Source organism: Epinephelus lanceolatus, chromosome 23 (genome assembly GCF_041903045.1).
Source record: "Epinephelus lanceolatus isolate andai-2023 chromosome 23, ASM4190304v1, whole genome shotgun sequence".
Taxonomy (NCBI): Eukaryota; Metazoa; Chordata; class Actinopteri; order Perciformes; family Serranidae; genus Epinephelus; species Epinephelus lanceolatus.
The window spans coordinates 37,575,237-37,594,985 of NC_135756.1; the positions used below are offsets into that span (position 1 = coordinate 37,575,237).

General features: G+C 41.0%; 1 protein-coding gene across 2 annotated transcripts in view; it reads right to left on the reverse strand.

Moving 5' to 3' along the window:
* Positions 1-19,749, reverse strand: part of slc41a2b (solute carrier family 41 member 2b) — a 158,798-nt gene that overhangs the window by 35,514 nt on the left and 103,535 nt on the right. For both annotated transcript variants that reach the window (XM_078165362.1, XM_033609814.2), the window contains exons 9-10: positions 10,988-11,119; positions 9,493-9,641 (exon numbers count right to left, since the gene is read on the reverse strand). In XM_078165362.1, coding sequence (XP_078021488.1) covers positions 9,493-9,641; positions 10,988-11,119 — 281 coding nt within the window. The remainder of the gene's footprint in view (positions 1-9,492; positions 9,642-10,987; positions 11,120-19,749) is intronic.

Consider the following 19,749-nt stretch of genomic DNA (forward strand, 5'->3'; position numbering starts at 1 on the left):
GTTGACAGAGGTATGGTGTCTGTGTTATATGATAATATCCAGAGGGTTGCCGGCATATCACTTAACCGTTTAACAAGGCTGTGGGAGGAAGAATTAAGAACCACCATATCAGATGCAAACTGGCAGGCAGCAATTACATTGGTACACTCCTCATCCATATGTGTTCAACATGGATTGCTGCAGTTTAAGGTTCTGCACAGGTTACATTTATCTGCAAGTAAGCTAGCCAAACTCTACTCTGGTTTAGACCCGACTTGCATCAGGTGCAGGCAGGACCCAGCTAGCCTCAGTCACATGTTTTGGTTATGCCCAAAACTGACTCCATTTTGGACAGGTATATTTGGTACACTTTCATATATGTGTAACAAAGTTATTAGTCCCAACCCATTGACTGCATTATTTGGAGTTGTCCCTCAGGAGACACCAATAACGGGGCACGAGGCTGAGGCTATAGCATTCCCCACTCTACTAGCTTGGCGCCTGTTACTCCTTAGTTGGAAGAAGGCTACGCCCCCTCTCATAAGCGTTGGGTGGGGGAGGTGATGTCCCATCTCAAGCTTGAACAACTTAAATACACTGCCCAGGGCACTTCCCATAGATATTATAAAGTCTGGCAACCATGTCTTTCCTATTTTGAGGATGAACTCCCTTCCCTCAATATAGTGTAGCCTAAGTTTACCCCCCGCCCCCCTCCCTCCCTCTGTATTTATATGTAACTGTGTATGCAGGTATGGCTGTGTGTGTATATGCATCTACATGTGTGTATGTATAGCTACTTTGTGTATATTGAGTAATTTCACTGTTTTATTTTCCTGATTATTATTATTTTTTTTATTTTTTATATTTATTTATTTATGTATGTATTTTTTATTTTGATTTTTTTCCCTTGTCTGGGGTATTGAGTACCACTGTGAGTATATAATAAAAATATTTGAATAATAATAATATCTTAGAGAGCTCATAGTGCCATATTATCCCACCAGAACTCTGCGCTCGGAGAATGCAGGGTTACTCGTGGTCCCTAAAGTCTCCAACAGTAGATCAGGAGCCAGAGCCTTCAGCTATCAGGCTCCTCTCCTGTGGAATCATCTTCCTGTTGCGGTCCGGGAGGCAGACACCGTCTCCACATTTAAGACTAGACTTAAGACTTTCCTCTTTGATAAAGCTTATAGTTAGGGCTGGCTCAGGCTTACCTTGTACCAGCCCCTAGTTAGGCTGACTTAGGCCTAGTCTGCTGGAGGACCCCCTCTAATACACCGGGCACCTTCTCTCTCTCTCTCTCTCTCTCTCTCTCTCTCTCTCGTGTCCTATTACTGCATCTTGATAACTCGACCATTCTGGATGTCACTAACTCGGCTTCTTCTCTGCAGCCTTTGTGCACCACTGTCTCTCAGGTTAACTCGTATTGCAGCGGTGCCTGGATAGTGTGACGTGTGTGGTTGTGCTGCTGCCGTGGTCCTGCCAGATGCCTCCTGCTGCTGCTGTTATCATTAGTCATACTTCTACTGTTATTATACACATATGATTATTGTCACACATGTATACTATCAGATATTAATATATTATTATTAATTATAATATTATTACTTTCATTAATGTTGTTGTAAGCTACTGTCATTACTGTCCTGTCCTGCATCTCTCTCTGTCTCTGTTTCTCTGTCTCTTTCCCTCTCTCTCTGTCTCATTGTTTCATACAGATTACTGTTAATTTATTATGTTGATCTGTTCTGTACGACATCTATTGCACGTCTGTCCGTCCTGGAAGTGGGATCCCTCCTCAGTTGCTCTTCCTGAGGTTTCTACCGTTTTTTTCCCCGTTAAAGGGTTTTTTTTAGGGAGTTTTTCCTTATCCGCTGTGAGGGTCCAAAGGACAGAGAAATTGTTGTATGCTGTAAAGCCCTGTGAGGCAAACTGTGATTTGTGATATTGGGCTTTATAAATAAAATTGATTGACTGATTGATTGATTGACCTCGATGGCTTATTGCGCTACATTGCCTACGTTGCCTTCATTGCCTCTTCATTGTCTTGTGTATTGTTGAACTTATGTTTTTATGTTTCTAGCCTTGTTTAGTATGCCCTCGGTTTTACATTAACTATGGATTTGTGCTAAACTGCCACCCACTCTGTGCCAAAATATGCAGATATCTGCTCAATTTAACTGCATTCTTCTTCTTCCCTTCCACTCAGTGACCGTATCATAAGGCTTGCACAGATATTACAATGAGTCGAGTTATTCTGCCAAAATGTTTCAATTTCTCCCCTAATTTTCTATGGCTTTCACTGGGCGGCAGTAGCTCAGTCTTGGGTCTAGGGATTTGGGTTGGGAACCGGAGGGTAGCCTGTTCGAGTCCCCATCCGGACCAAATATGGAGTGTGGACTGGTGGCTGGAGAGGTGCCAGTCCACCTCCTGGGCACTGCTGAGGTGCCCTTGAGCAAGGCCCTGAACCCCCCAACCGCTTGGGGCGCCTGACCAAGGCAGCCCCCTCACTCTGACATCTCTCCACTTTGTGCATGTATAGGTCCTGTTTGTGCATGTGTGTGTCTTTCGGACCTGTGTGTTATTGACAGCAAGAGTGAAAAAAATTGAATTTCCCCTCAGGGGGATTAATAAAGTATATAAAAATAAATTAATTAAATTATATGGAACATTATCAAACTGCAGCATGTGCTATTCCTGCTTATCGCTGCTATTAAAGGAACAGACGGTTACAATACTTTTGACTTTAACTCGATGACATTATCAAATTCCACCACAGACATCTTTGCCAAATTGTCTGTGACCCGATGTTAGGCACAGAGAGAAAATATGAAACTATATTGTAAAGACATTATATAATGAATTCTAAATGGATGTTAGTCCATGCTAAGAGTTTCAGGCAAATTGGATATTTGAAATGCAGGTCATGTGTGAATTTAACATTTATTTCTTTACTTAGGGTTACTGCGGGACATCAAAAGAAATACATCTGCATGGGTAAAGTGATTTCACTTTTCAGACATGCAGTAATGTACCACACCAGGGTCTTTTGAGGGCACTGACTATTGACAGCCTTAACATAGGCTGCTGTCAACCTTATTCTAAACTGGGACTCTTTGACTTCTCCAAAGTCCAAACACTCTATTCAAAACATGGACGGAGAAATCATTAAAACAAATGTTCCTCATGAGGTCAGGGATTATAAATGGCTATAGAGGCAGATCCCCCCATACCCTCATTTTACATACTGTCGAGCTTGTGTGTTTGGTTGAGTTTACTGGGAGGTGAGATGATGAGAGTGTCAGAATTTCTGTTGGCATCATTAGTGCCTGGGTTGGAGTATAGGTAGAGAGGCTCACTGAAGGAGCGGCCACTGTATGAGTATACCCTGCTTATAATCCTCAAAGACCTACACACTCATTTTTCAGAGCAATAAAGACATCCAGGCCCGGAGTGGCTAATTGGGAGGACCGGGACAATTTCCGGTGGGCTGGTCTGAAGTTTGGGCCGCGAGGGCCGGTGTTGTTTTTTTTTTTTAAAAATTTATTGGGCCTGTGTTCAGTCATGGCACTGGGTATTATCTCCCTCTGGTGTTGTGTCAGATCTCGGTTCCCCCTCGGGCTGTGTCTCTCCTACTGTTTCCCACGGAGCTCTGCCACGTTTGAAAGGCAAAGGAAGCCCGTATGTGGAAAGATGGCGCCTCCGAGATGTAGAATGTGTATTATAGAAGAGAAACACACATTTCAGGACCGCTGACTTGTATAATCAGAACAGACATGTCAAGTGATTTTCAGCCTCCTTTCATATTTAATAGAGGCAGGACAATATCTGACAGTAATATTCTTAGCTGTCAGGATGTGCCTGCTGTAAAGGGTAAATATAATCATACAAGGCTGAAAATCACAGGACATGTCTGTAATTGTATAAACAAGTAAGTCAGCAGTGTACAGCTATATGGGGGGGGGGGGCGTATCTAAAAGTACAGCTGTCAAGATGCCCCCCCGCCACAGGCCTTTGCCACCTTGGTCTCGAAAAAACCCAGGGAAAACCCTGAGAGATAGTGTTGTTAGAGAGTGCAACACTTTTTATTTTATTTTTTCAAATTTAATATTTAATATTTGTATTTATTCTTTTATTTCAGTTCAAGGTTTGGATATCTGTGAACACTTATTTGAACAGAATATAGATTCTGATATTGTTGAAAAGGATGTTGTGTTGTAAAGAATAATGTTGGAGATGTGCACTCATGTTGAAATTAATCCATGTTGTGAAGCAACCCTTACTTGCACTGAATTGGAAATATTTTAGAAAAATGCACTGAATTACAAGGCTTTAGAGAACAGTGCGCTATTGTAGAAATTTCGGTTTATGTCAACCTGTCTCCTATCGTCCTAAATTTGGTTCAAGTGACTAGTGACATAAAAATAATAGTTAGCATGTTAGCCATTAGCCTAGATACAGCCGAAGCGTCACACCTGTTAAAACGAGAACGGGCATCCCTTCAAGTGCAAAGTTAGTCCACTAAACAAGCTTTTTTCCACAAAGACCGCCTAATATCATTAGGATTAATGTCAGAGAACATATAGAAAACGACATGTAAACGTGTTGTCTTACCTTACCGGTGTGCTGCCATGTTTGTTTACAATGTAGCTCTGCTTTCCAAAGCGCAGCTGAAATATCGCGAGAACAAGCAGCGATCTCATAGCTTGCCTGTACAAGCAGCAACAGCTGGAAGGCAGAACCAGACAGTCGCCTGAACAGAGGAGGAGGAGGAGAGAGCAAGGCGCAACAGGTAACGTTAGAGGACGAGAGAGGAGGAATGGCTGCCACAAGGTTGCGTAGCTCTGGAGATTGGTGGTGTACCTGTGAATGCTGTGCCCCAGTGCCCACAGAAGAGGAATGCCTCTGTTGCAAGAAATGGGAGCGGTTGCAGCCTTATTTTCAAGGTCTGGATGTGACCGAGGACGAGACACTTCCACCTGGAGTAGTATCCAGCTGGGCTTTATCTAGAGCTGGCGAGATATATTTCGGCTGCGCTTTGGAAAGCATAGCTAAATGGTAAACAAACATGGCAGCACACCGGTAAGGTAAGACAACACGTTTACATGTTGTTTTTATATGTTCTCTGAAATTTATCCTAACGATATGAGGTGGTCTTTGTGGAAAAAAGCTTGTTTAGTGGACTAACTTTGCACTTGAAGGGATGCCCGTTCTCTTACGTTTTAACAGGTCTGACGCTACGGCTGTATCTAGGCTAACGGCTAACATGCTAACTATTATCTGTATGTCACTAGTCACTTGAACCAAATTTAGGACGACAGGAGACGGGTTGAAATAAACCGAAATTTCCCTTTAACATGTAGGGTTATAATAGGTCGTGATCTAAAGTGGCCCAGTCTGAGGCATGAAACTCGTCTGCACCTTAGAAGTAGCCCCCACAATTGCGTTGTATAGGTAGCATCCTTGTTAAACTGCAATGACAATAAAGGCTTTCTATTCTATTGTGCAGTAGTACAGTAGCTTTGCAGTTCTCTGTGAACACATCCACACTAAAATGGTTTTGTTTAAAAATGCATAACTACGACTACCTTTATGTCTGACGTCCACACTACTCCAGTGTAACTGGAGCCTCTAAAATGAGGCCTCTGAAATCACTGTTGATCCCATTTTAGTTTTAAAACTATGGCCTCAACAACATCATGTGACAGGCTACAGAGTTGTAATTCCACTGTATGGCCACTGGCCAATTGGCTTGAAAGCCTGGTGCACCTCCATGCGGCCTGGCATCTCCTGTAATTGTACCGCAGGGAAAAACGATCTGCTTCCTGTTTACATCAGCATGCACATGCCCAGTGTGTGGGAATGGACATGTTTTATTGTTTTCAGGTGTGTTAGTATGGACTGAGATCAATTCTGAAACAGCGCTTGAGCACAAGATTGCGAAGAAAATGAAAATGAATTTCTGTGGATGTGGCCTACTTTCCCCTTCTTGGCAATGCACTGCATGAACACCTGAATTCTCATCAGTCATCCCTTTTAATTTGATGTATTTTAGAGTAGCATATTATTTAGAGTCCAAACTGTAAAGTGCATGTTAAAACTGATCCATAGACACAAAAAAGTACCACATAATGCTGAAATGTAGACCTGCATGCATATACCTGTTTGTGAGCTCCATAGCTCATGTTTGACAACTGGGATGGAAACACTTACAGTTATCTAATTTTCTGAAGAGTAGTAGTGTTTGGAACAGCATACAGAGGGACAGTGGAGACAAAGATGTACAGTACAGGCCAAAAGTTTGGACACACCTTCTCATTCAATGCGTTTTCTTTATTTTCATGACTATTTACATTGTAGATTCTCACTGAAGGCATCAAAACTATGAATGAACACGTGGAGTTATGTACATAACAAAAAAAGGTGAAATTACTGAAAACATGTTTTATATTCTAGTTTCTTCAAAATAGCCACCCTTTGCTCTGATTACTGCTTTGCACACTCTTGGCATTCTCTCGATGAGGTAATCTCAAGAGGTAGTCACCTGAAATGGTTTCCACTTCACAGGTGTGCCTTATCAGGGTTAATTAGTGGAATTTCTTGCTTTATCAATGGGGTTGGGACCATCAGTTGTGTTGTGCAGAAGTCAGGTTAATACACAGCCGACAGCCCTATTGGACAACTGTTAAAATTCATATTATGGCAAGAACCAATCAGCTAACTAAAGAAAAACGAGTGGCCATCATTACTTTAAGAAATGAAGGTCAGTCAGTCCGGAAAATTGCAAAAACTTTAAATGTGTCCCCAAGTGGAGTCGCAAAAACCATCAAGCGCTACAACGAAACTGGCACACATGAGGACCGACCCAGGAAAGGAAGACCAAGAGTCACCTCTGCTTCTGAGGATAAGTTCATCCGAGTCACCAGCCTCAGAAATCACAAGTTAACAGCAGCTCAGATCAGAGACCAGATGAATGCCACACAGAGTTCTAGCAGCAGACCCATCTCTAGAACAACTGTTAAGAGGAGACTGCGCCAATCAGGCCTTCATGGTCAAATAGCTGCTAGGAAACCACTGCTAAGGAGAGGCAACAAGCAGAAGAGATTTGTTTGGGCCAACATACATACATATATATATATATATATATATATACATATATATATATATACATATACTTACCTTTCTGGAAATTTTACGGTTTTCTTTGTTTAGGTTAAAATTATATTAATAAGCTGATGGCACACTAAAATGTAAGTGAATTCCACCAGAGATACAAACTCATTATAATACCATTCTCATATGGTTCTAAGAAAACTCCAACCAATCATTGCATTCGGACACAAAGATTGGCCGAGCGTCCTGTCTTCCCCACGTGGAGGCCTCCGGCATAACATCCCCCGATGGCGAAAACTGATGCAGCTTCATCCTGAGCTAAAAAGTGACGAGATGGTCGCAGAGTTTCTGTTGGACAGGTATTTTTAGTTTGCCTCTAATGTAACGTAGGCTAAAACGTTATACATGACAACACAGCATCTAGTTGCTAATGGTTAGCCTACAGTAGCCTAGCGTTGCCTGAGACTCCTTCTTTTTTGCCAGTCACCAGTACTATCTAATGTTAGCGTTTATGTTATATTATAAAACTCATCAGTCATCACTGACCCTGGATAAGTTTCAAAACTCCAGGGTTGCGTTTGACTGTGCAAGACAAGTAATGATATGTTTAGTTTGCTTCTAATATAACATATAATGTTATATGACAACACAGCATCCAGTTGCTAATGGCTAATGTTAGCCTACTGTAGTAGCGTAGCCTCTGAAACATTAACGTTATCTTCCTTGAGCGTTTCCACTTACCAGTAACGTTAATGCTACTATCTAACGTTAGCACTCTAACCTTATTCTAAAACTCATCAGTCATCACTGACTCCGGTTGAGTTTTAAAACTCTGGGGCTGCGTTTGACTGTCTTGGTTGTAACATTACACTTGCTCTCCTCTTCTGTGTATCTAACGTTACCTTGCAAACGCCTATGTCTATCATAGACGTAATGAGGACATAATGGAGGAGGGGGTAGTAGGCCTTTGGAGGGAGGTGGAGTTGCGGGAGGAGGGGGATGGAACTTTGGAGGGAGGCGGGAGTTGTGGATGTTCAAATTTTTTCTAAGTGCTGCGTGAAATGCAAGAAAGGTAAGAGTAGCTTTAACTCCACAAGTCCACAGGGCTTGTTTCCAAAAAGTATCTGGCTTGTTTAGATGTTCCTTTGCAAAGTTCTGACGCTGAATTTTGTGGTGAGGACATAGGAAAGGTTTTCTTCTGATGACTCTTCCACAAAGGTCATATTTGTACACCACCACTCCTGAGTCTGCTATATCTTTCTGCAGGTCTTTTGCAGTCAAACAGAGTTTTTGATTTGCATACGATCCTACAAGCATCTCTCTCAGCTAGTTTTCTTGGTCTTCCAGACCTCAACTTGACCTCCACAGTTCCTATTAATTGACATTTATCAATTACATGACAAACTGAGTAAACGGCTACCTGAAAACACTTTGCTATCTTCTTATAGCCTTCTCCTGCTTTGTGGGCATCGATTATTTTAGTTTTAAGAGTGCTAGTCAGCTGTTTAGAGAAGCTCATGGCTTCTGATTGTTAGGCCAAGGTTTCGGGAGTCAGAGTATTTATAAAGCTTTGAAATTTGCATCACCTGGCCTTTCCTAACAATGACTGTGAACAATCCATAGCCCTAACAAGCTAATCAAGGTCCGAGACCCTAGTAAAACTTGCCTGAGAGCTCAAATGTCTTGGGGGGTCAAACTTTTGCATGGTGTTCCTTTCCCTTTTTTACTTTGAAATTGTAAAAACAAAAATAATACACTAATCTTGCTTAAAATGTTGAAAAGCAAGTTTCACCTTTAACGTCATGCCTTTTGGAGATCAGTTCATCTTCTACTGACTTAACTATTCACAGTGAAAGACATTTTGACCAGGGTTGCCCAAACTATTGCATGCCACTGTGTATTAACTATAGACTACGCAGGATTTTCCTAAAAAACAATGACTCATACAGAAGTAATCCCTCTCAGTCATCACTTATGACCCAATCTCAGTGTCTGGAGTTGTGTCTTTTTGCAGAGACTCAGCCTTCTTTACCTGAATTTTATCTTCTTATTTTCTGTGCTCAAGACATTTTTGGGCGTGTAGGGTTTTATAAAAAGCTAGCGACCAGGTGTCAGACCATAAAGCAGCAGACATCCAAGAAACAGAGGGCAGAACCAAACCACAAATATAGCAAGGCAAAATGCCAAACAAGAGTCAATCTGTGGTTGGCTTTTACTTCCACTTAAGCTGGTGAGTGTTTACTATCAATAATCAACCATCTGCAAAGTATACCTTTAAGACCCTTGAGGTTGAACACTTTTATGTGAAATGATGAGCAATAACTTTAAAAATCACTATTTATAATTCTACATCTTCTTCTGTATCTTAGCACACTGTAATTATAGTCATCACATTCTCACCTGCAGCATAGCAGCAGCCAGATAGACAGACATAAAGATGGGGGTCAGGGTGGTGTGTCCGCTCTTCATCAGGTGAATGGTGTAGAGGAATATTAGGTGACCAGGGATGACCAAAAGGAGAAGCACCTGAGCAGAGCGATGGTTGGCTCCTAAGAAAACACAAAAAGGATCAGGGGAAAGGAAGATTGAAGGTGAATGTGAAGGAATCTTCTTTTTGCAGAGGAGGAAATAAACCGTCCAAAATTGTGCATGTACTCTTTATGAAATACATCACTGAATAGTTTCGTGACAAATTGTTCTGTTTGATTCCACCCACCTACTGTCCCCAGGATTCAGAGTCCTGCTGGTTTTCATTCTAGACTTCCAACAAGGAATTAATTTACAACTGCAGGACATGACAATTAACTGCCTGGCAGGACAGAGAACCAACCAGGCACAGAACTGAAAACAATGGTATTCTTGTGTTAAGGCCAAATAAAATGTGTGAAGGCAAATCATAAGCAATTAGTATAGTATTAAAGAAATACTTCACCCCCCAGATGATCATTTGTAAATCAATTACTCACTCCTTGCTAAGTTGAAACTGGGGAGAAAACATTGTTCTTCCTGTGTACCTCCACAGTTAACCAAGAATCCCAATAGGATTACCGCCTTGTGGTTGTATGCCTCTGCAAACCAGTCAGGTTCCACTTAGAGTTTACATCCATGACTGTGAAAACAAATCTTCCCCTGAACAGCACAGAAGATCTATACAATTAGCACAGTTTCAAAGTGGCCACCCAAGATTAGTGTCACCAATTCAGTATCTGACCAAATGTCTCTTTCTGTTCTTGAGACATGATGCTGATATCACAGTGATGTTGACCTCTGACCTTTTGGATACAAAATGTCATGACTTCATCTAATTATTCAATTAGACATTTGTGTGAAATTTTGTCATAATTAGCATATAAATTCCTGAGTAATGGCCAAAAACATGTTTTGTGAGGTCACAATGACCTTAAACCACCGAATTCTTATCAGTTCTTGGTTGAATCCAAGTAGATGTTTGTGCCAAATTTAAAAATTCCCTCAAGGCCCTCTTGAGACATCATATTCACAAGAATGAGACAGAACCAAGGTCACAGTGACCTTGATCTTTGACTTTCAAAATTTAACCAGTTCATTGTTGAGCCCAAGTCGATGTTTGTGTCAAATTTGAAGAAATTCCCTGAAGCTGTTTTGGAGGTATTACATTCATGAGAGTGCAACAGAGTGGGTTACTTCACCTTGACCTTTGACCACCAAATTCTAATCAGTTCATTGATGAATCCACATAGACGTTTGTGGTCACAAGAATGGGACGGATGAACAAATGGACTGACCATCGGGGTATTCTATCAATAACGACCAAATAATGACTATAAATGCTTTACACTCCTCAAATTGGAGTTGGACAGCCACACATAGCTAAAGTGTGATTTAATGAAATGGTCAGTACCTGCACAGTACTAACCTGTACCACAGAAGGTGCGGCAAGGGTAGTAGCAGCCCTTTGCATCATCAGGAACCTCTCCAGGAGCACAGTGGAAATGCAGGTGAGTGGAGATCCTGCTGGCCTGAATAGCCACCAGGTTACCCCCGATTCCTGAACAAAATAGAAGAGTTCATGGTTCATGAAGAGCATTCAGTGTTCAGTAGGGTCAGCTAAGAGATTGTAAAGTAAAGGCAAGCACATATGGTTATTTATTATCTCTTTTAAGGGGAAAATAGAGAAAGGCTACCAACCAATGCTGATACCAATGTTGATATTTAAGTAAATTTAAAGATATGGAGTCTGGGAACAAGCTATGTGCAGAGTACTGAACAGCTCACTTTATTGTTGAAAAATAAACTTGTCTGTGATCAACACACTACGTAATGGTGAAACTGTTTGTGAATAGCTGCGAACACAAATTTGGTGTCTTTATTATCAATCTGATTAATGCCCTCCTTGCCTGTTCCCGGAGTTTTGGTGGGCTGCCCTCTCTTGGGAGGTTTTTTGTGGTGACACATTTTTTAGACGTAATGGTGCTCATGGGGACGTTCAAAATTTCATTTTTTTTAAGAATCCAAACCTGATCTGTACTTCTCCAGGACTTTATCCCAGACCTGTTTAGAGAGCTCCTTGTTCTTGTTCATGGTGCCACTTGCTTGATGGTGCTGCAGACTCTGGGGCCTTTCAGAACAGGTGTATATATACTGAGATCATGTTACACTTTGATTGAACACAGCTGGATTTTATTTAACTAATTCTGTGACTTATCAATGTAGATGGTACCACCAGGTGTTATTTAGGGGCTTCATAGCAAAGGGGGTGAGTACGTATGCACACACCACTTTACATTTTATTATTTTTTAAAACAAGTTGTTTTTCCATTTCACTTCACCAAACTTGACTATATTGTGTAGGTCCTTTACATACAAAAAAAAAAGCCACAGTGTGTAGTTACATTTTTGGGGAGGCCAACATTAGCTATGGTATAGTCTCGCCACCAGACAATCAGAGATCTCCGCCTTCTGATAGTCTGGGGACACTCCTTTCTAAAGTGTGTTTAACACACCGGCGAAAACGGCCGGCAACAAAGCAACGCCTCTTGCATTTTTGAAAAGGACACGCCTTCTCGGAAATGTGCGCTCCCCCTTTTCTCGTCCGTAAGGAAACAAACACACAGAGAGCTTGAAAATGGATGCCGAGAGATTTAACTCCGTTTTATCAAACGTGTGCTCATCCGTGAAGAAAATATTTTTTCCAGCGGATGTCTTAGTTACAACATGATTGAGCTAACTGGAGTAGTTTCATGTCGTATCCAACAACGGGAGGCTTTTAACAGATGACGTCCTGTTACCTTAGCTGTCCCTATCAGCTGCAGCCACTGATGCTTTCTAGACATCGTGATTTCCTAAAACTGAATAAATACCACACATAGCAACACAAAACTGCTTTGCTAGCTCAATCATGTTGTAACTAAGATATCCGCTGGAAAAGATATTTTTTTCACGGACCGTTTATGGAGTTATTACCTATTACAGACACCGCTAACGGCTGACAGCTAACGGTTAGCCCAGCTAAACGTGCACACAGAAATAGTAATGTTTGTTCAGTCTTTGTGTTTATAGACTTTACAAACATCGGATTAGTCCAAACGATGATACAGTGATGTGAAAAATGTGATACATAGGCTATATATATAGCTAAAAGCTCTGCTGGTTTTCTACCCAGAAGTATTTGTAAACAACAAGGCGATTCCCTCTAACGTTATAGTCCGGTCGGACGGATGAGTCATGGCCTTGTAAAAGATTATGTTTGTTTCTTTTAGTTGGCGAGAATGTGTTGCCGCAAACGCGACAAACATTCACTGAACTTTGACGGCGTTTTCTGCGAGCACGGCTGAGCCCTGCAGATTTACTATTGGTTGTGCAACGTAGGGAGTTTTTTTAAACTCTGAAATTGTATCCGCTCATCTAAACACAAAATCAGGGAGAAAGTCATCAGTCTTTAGTTAAGCAAAGCGTCTAAAGACTGACTTGTGAGTCTAGCTATGGTATAACTATGGTAGCTTTACGGCAGCTACACAATTATCTCAATCCAGCTTAAGGGACTGAAAAGTAACAACCAAAGTAGAAAATAAGAAAATCTGTTAAAACAAATGTTTGTTCATTATTAGACTTCCCTGTCAATTTTGCATTAGGTTTCTTCAGGCTTCTAAAAATAAGTGCTTTGACAATGCTTTAGGCCTGGTATACACTGTGCGATTTTGGGCTGTCCTGGATTAGTGCCAGTGAGTCCTTGACTATATACTCCACAACTGCTGGGTCCTCCAGTATTACCATGATCACATAATGAATGATGAAGCATGGAAGGAAATAGTGGCCCAGCTGCAGCTGCCAGGTGAGCAACCCTGCAGCTAGCAAACACACACACAAACACGCAGCAGTATATAGTGCCCACAAAACTTAAGGTTATTTATTAATGTGATGCTGTGTGTTATGTTGTGATTCACAGTTGGAAAAGTAATAACCAGTGTAGCATCCTTGCGCACTCAGTATGGGAAGCTATTGCATCGTACATCATAGCCTGCTATTTAGTAGATGCCGTCACTGTACAGTCTGCATTAGTGTTGTCACGGTACCAAAATTGATACCAGTGAAAGTATCACGGTTCTGAGTAGTATCACGATACCACAGCATTCATTTATAAAAAGATGAATCACTTTTCTATAATACATCAATGATATTTCAATGGAATAAATTACTTATTGACTTATTCATACTTCCAAAACAGCATCAATAAGTGATTAATTGGGGGGGGGGGGGGGGGGGGGGCTCACTCATTACCTGCCTGGAGGAGATAAAGGCATGGATGAAGCTTTATTTCCTACAGAAATCAGATCATCCACCCTCACCAGCATCTCTTTCTCCAGTGAGAACATCCCTGTCTACTTCAGTCACCAACCTCGGCGTTAAAATGGACCCCCACCTTACGTTCGAGACCCACGTCAAACATCTATGCAAGACTTCCTTTTACCACCACAGTAACATTGCAAAACTCCGTCCATCACTCAACCTGGCAGACGCTGAAAAGCTCGTCCACGTCTTTATCTCCTCCAGGCTGGGCTACTGTAATGCACTCCTCATCGGTATCCCTAGTAAAAGCATCCAGAGGCTTCAATACATCCAGAACAGCGCTGCTAGGATCCTGATGAAGGTGCGTAAGCATGACCATATCACTCCCATCCTCAAAAAGGTGGGTGTGTAAAACAAAGGGCCATGTGGCCTACAAAACAAAATGGCAGACAACAGAGAACTACAAAATGGCCGAATCAAAGACGGCTTCAGATTGAAGGAGGTTTTGCCTGACCGTGTGATCAGGACAAGGACAAAGTAAAAGAAGCGGGAACTCTGAGTTGCCTCTTTGGGTGTAGCTATATCGACAGCCAATTTGTGAGTGAGTATGTGTGTACTATTTGTGTTGCAAAGGGTTTGGGTGAGTACAGAGGATGTTTAGTTGCATGCATTAGCAAACTAACATCACTAAGCTTTGGTGAAGCCAACTAACCAATAACTTAACTGCAAACAATCACAACAATAACTCAATAAACAGCATTAAATCACAATTGACAAAGTTAAACAGTATTGCTTAGCCTGTACAACTGCAATAATGCTATGTCCAGTTGTTACATTACCAATCCTTGAGTGGATGCAGGGAAGAATTGTGGTTCCAGAAGCGGTCTTTGCTGTGCCCTTGTTCCGAAGGTGCAGATCTGAGGTGGCCGGTTGGTCGGTGTCTTTGCAGAGTTAGACGTTGGGGTCTCTGCCACCATTTCAAATGGCAAGGCCCAGAGAAGAAAGCCTTCACATGTCCAGTTTAGATTTTAACAAATGACAAATCATCTGTGGTTCAGTGAATCCCAAAAACAGCAACATTAGAAAGACGTGTTCATTTGTGAAGACAAAATGTTCAAGTATCATAAACCTTTGTCTGCCACAGAGTTTATATTCTGCAATAATCCAAAATCCAACGGAAAAATCCCATAGGCTTTTTTAATGAGCGGAGCAGGGCAATGTGGGCAGATGCAGCGTTCCCAGAGTTGCATGATGACAGTTAGTGAACGCAGGTTTTAGTTTTAATTTCAGTGCAGGCACGGTGGTACTAAACCTGAGACCTAGCTGTTGATTGCTAAGAAACAAGCCCAGCACACAACTCACCATAAATACTCAAATGGTATTTTCTCTCTCTTTCAATTGCCACTTTTGGTTGCGCTGAGTCAAACCATGCCGCACCTCCTTTGTCCGTTTAAACATGCCAAACCTTGCCAAGCCCAAGATGAACCATCACTGAAGTCATGCAAAAAGCATGCCCAACCACCTCCAAGCAGATAGCTGACTGCAGCCAACTCCCGATGACCCCTGAAAGAAGTGTGTATTGTGAGACTCAACTCACATTTGTCTGTGCAGGGGACCAGAGAGAAGGTGTTTTTAAAAGTCTCTGTAGCTTCTCACTGAATCTTAGTTATGTGGAGTTTAGTTTGTCTCTGGCGTCCTTTTTTTAAAATAAGATTTCTGCTTTATTTTAGTGTTTCATGTTTGCTTTGATGAGAAAACCCAACTTTGCTGATGAAAACCCAACTTTTGTTAATTTGCTGCTTCACAATCAAAGCTTTTAGATAAAAACACAACAGGGGGCTTTTATTGTGATTAATCTATAGGAAATTAAATGTGTTTTTCACCAAATTAGGGGAGCATTGTGAGCAGCTCTTCCTCAATAAAAGTCTACTAATATGGCAGGGAGAAAGAGTAAACGCAGAAGCAGCCACAGTGAGGTGTTAGATGAAGAGTTGCAATCACACCCTTTTTAAGATGATATTAACAGCATCAATGTGTCCTATTCAGTACTGACAATCCGATTTACCATCATTCCATATTGGATTCCAACCCAGTTGGCCAAAACTTGTTGCCACTGTACATTTCTGCAAACTATGAATGTGTTATATTTGTACAATATTTTGTAGCGCAATATTTTGTAGCGGATACATTGAAACTTTACGTTTCTTTTTTTTTTTTTTTATTGGTGAAATAGAGTGACAGGAACAAAACAAAATAACATGACAGAAGCAGTAACGTAGGACGTAAACAGTAGACATAAGGTGAGTAGACATACAAACAACAATAGACAAAAACAGCATATGTATGGGGCATATTTCAGTATTTGAATGAGGGGCAAATGTCCGTGTTATATGGCTTAGACAGGGTGGGGTATGGCGTGAATAATGAGGAGAGAAAAATCAGTAAACAGAATAAAAAGCAAACATATAAATAAATTTGAGGCATTAGGGTTGTAGTGATGAGAGAGGAGAAAAAAAGTAAAGAAATAAATAAAAAATGAATAAATACATAAACAAACAACAACACATAATGTAACATAATGTTACAACATGATATGAAGAGATAATATATAATATATTATAAAGATATATATTATGACATAATACACAGTATAATATAACATAATATGATATAACACAGTATAACATAAGCATAGCAAGATATAATATAGTGTGATGTATTGTAGTGTAATATGAAGTAATATAGTATGCTATAATACAATATAATATAATATATGATATAATATGACACTATATCACATAATAATTAAATTATTATATAATATAACATGGCACAACATATCACTATGGTAATGACCCGTGGTGACGAGGGCCGGAGCCAAACTAGGGAGCCGGAGAGGCGGGCGAGAGGTCCCTGCACCCAACCCCCAGCGGCGCGACAGGGGGCTCCAGCAAGGGACAGGCAGGGCATGCCAGCAAGGAAGCCCACCCCTCGCAACCCCACCACCCTCTGTTCTGGTGAGATTGTTGTTGTGGTGGGCCTGCTTTAGGTCGCGTCCAGACCCTGAGGAGGCCGCCGGCCATCGCAGGTCCAGTCTCCTTTTTCCTGCTTTGGGACAATGCCCAGATTGTTTTTTTTTTTTGTTTGTTTGTTTTTGTTTTTTTTTTCCCCAGCCTTTTAGGAGATGGGAGGTGAGGTGGGCCCCACCCGCCCCACCCCTGACCCAGCCCCACCGGAGCCCCCGACACACCATCCGAGAGCAGAGCACAAAGCCACTGCACTCCCGCCACCCCCCAGCCAACCCAGTCTGCCCAGTCTGGGTTGTTTATATTTCAATGGTGGTTCAACTGATGTAAGATCTCCCAGCAGACAAACAGATGGGGAGACTGGAATGCTGCTGCCTATGATTCTAGATAATGTACGTGTGATGTTTGTCCAGAATGACTGGATGGGTGGGCAGAGCCAGATGGCATGAAGGTAATTATCTGTGGTGTCTGATGTGCAGTGCATACATTTATCATTGTCTTTGAGTCCCATTTTGTGTAATTTATATTGTGTGAGGTGTACTCTATGTAGAATTTTATATTGGATAAGTTGCAGTTTGGGGTTATTTGACATTGAGAAGGTATTATTACAGATGTGCATCCAGGAGTTGGTGTTTATGGTAACTGTTAAATCTCTTTCCCAGTCTTGGACTGGTCATGGGAGGGTATTGTCTGTTTTAATTAAAAGTTTGTATAGTTTTGCGAATATTTTTTTCTGAGAGGTTATACATTTGATTTGATAGAATAGTGGAGGTGTGTCCAGGCTATTGTCTGATATGTTGATTTTACCTTTCAAGCAGTATTTCAGTTGTGAGTATTGTAGAAAGGAGTTATTGCCAATGCCATATTTCTGTTTAAGTTTTTCAAAGGATATGGGTGTGCCATGATCAAATAAGTGTTCTAGGTGTGTAATGCCTGCTTTTTCCATGAATTGAATAATAGTGGTTTATTTTTAATTTGGAATTCAGGATTGTGCCAGATTGGTGTATATTTGTTTGAGCTTATGGGGTGTCCAGTGATTTGGTTGCATTTCCACCAAGCTGTCGGAGTCACTGCTATAAATGGGTTTTTGAAACAGTTATGATGTTTGATTGACTGGGTGAGGAATGGAAGATCTGATAATGATAAGTTTTGACAGTCGTGTTGTTCTATATCCAGCCAGGGGTGTTGTGTATGATGAGTTTTTTGCAACCATATGGGTATGTATTGAAGATGATTTGCAAGGTGGTAAAATCTAAAATTTGGAGCAGCTAGGCCTCCGCGGTCTTTAGGTTTCTGAAGGGTGGATAGTTTTATTCTTGGTTTTTTATGTTTCCAGTAGAATTTGGTTATGACAGTCTATTGTGTTAAACCAGTGTGGTGGAGGATGAGTCGGTGTCATAGAAAAAAGATTTATTTTTGGCAGTATGGTCATTTTTATTGCTGCTATTCTTCCGATCAGTGAGACTGGTAAATTGTTCCAGCGAGTGAGGTCTTCTTCAATGCTTTTTTGTAATGGTATGTAGTTTAGAGAAAATAGCTCTGACAGCTTGGTGGAAACATTGATACCAAGGTATTTAATGTTGCCCGTTTTTATTGTCAGGGAGGTTTTTTTGGATGCAGCATTCCAGAGTAATCAGAGATTTTTGAGAATGTGGAAACGAGATTGAAAACTTCGGGGAGGGTTGTTGAGGGGTTTGTTAAGTACAGGAGGATATCATCTGCATATAAACTAATCTTGTGGTGAAAATGATTTGTTTGTACACCAGTAATGTGAGTATTTTGTTGAATGGCGGCTGCAAGAGGTTCAATGAATATTGCAAATAGTAATGGAGAGAGTGGACATCCTTGTCTAGTGCCCCATTGTAGTAGAAAGCGTTGAAAGGTGATATTGTTAGTTATAACTGAAGCGGACGGGGTGTTGTAAAGAGTTTTGATCCAGTGAGTGAACGACTCCCCAAAACCAAACTTCTCAATGGTAGTGAAGAGAAATGTCCAGTTGACTTTATCAAAGGCCTTTTCTGCGTCCAGTGATGTGATTATGGTGTTGAGGTGATTTCTCTGGGATAGACTGATGAGGTTGAATAAATGACGCATATTGGTGGATGAGTGCCTACCTTTTATGAATTCTGTTTGGTCTGGATGAATTATTGTGGGAATGACTGTGTCTAATCTGTTAGCTAAAGCTTTGCTTATTATTTTTAAGTCACAGTTGATCAGGCTTATTGGTCTGTAGCTGGAGGTGAGAGTTGGATCTTTATCAGGTTTGAGCAGAACTGAGATATAAGCTGAATTCATGTGTGGTATGGTTCCTGATGATTTGATTTCATTGACCATTCTGTTGAAAAGGGGAGATATGAGGTGCCAGTGGTGTTTATAAAATACTGTTGGTTAACCATCTGAACCAGGTGATTTGTTGTTGGGTATGGAGAAAATGGATTTCCTGAGTTCTTCTGAGGTCAAGGGTCGGTCTAATATGGTTGCTTGTTCTGTTATTTTTGGTAATTCAATATTGTTGAGGAAGGAGTGGATGTCGGAGATATTTGTTACATTGTCTGAGCGGTAGAGAGTTTGATAGTAGTTACAAAATATTGTGTTTATTTCTATTGGGTTGTATATTAAGTTTCCCTGTGGGTCTTGGATAGTTGTAATAAGTGATTTTTCTTTGTGTTTTTTTTTTTTGATTTTTCATTATGTTCAAAATAATTCAGTCTCGTTCTTTGCACGAGAAACTGAGTTTGCTGATGTATTATGTTATCAAGCTGTGTTTTAACTTTCTGTATTTCATTTTGAGTATGTTCAGTGGAGTTGCAGGATTGTTGAGAATGGAGATGTTTCAGTTTATGTTCCAATTCTTGTTGTTTTTCTT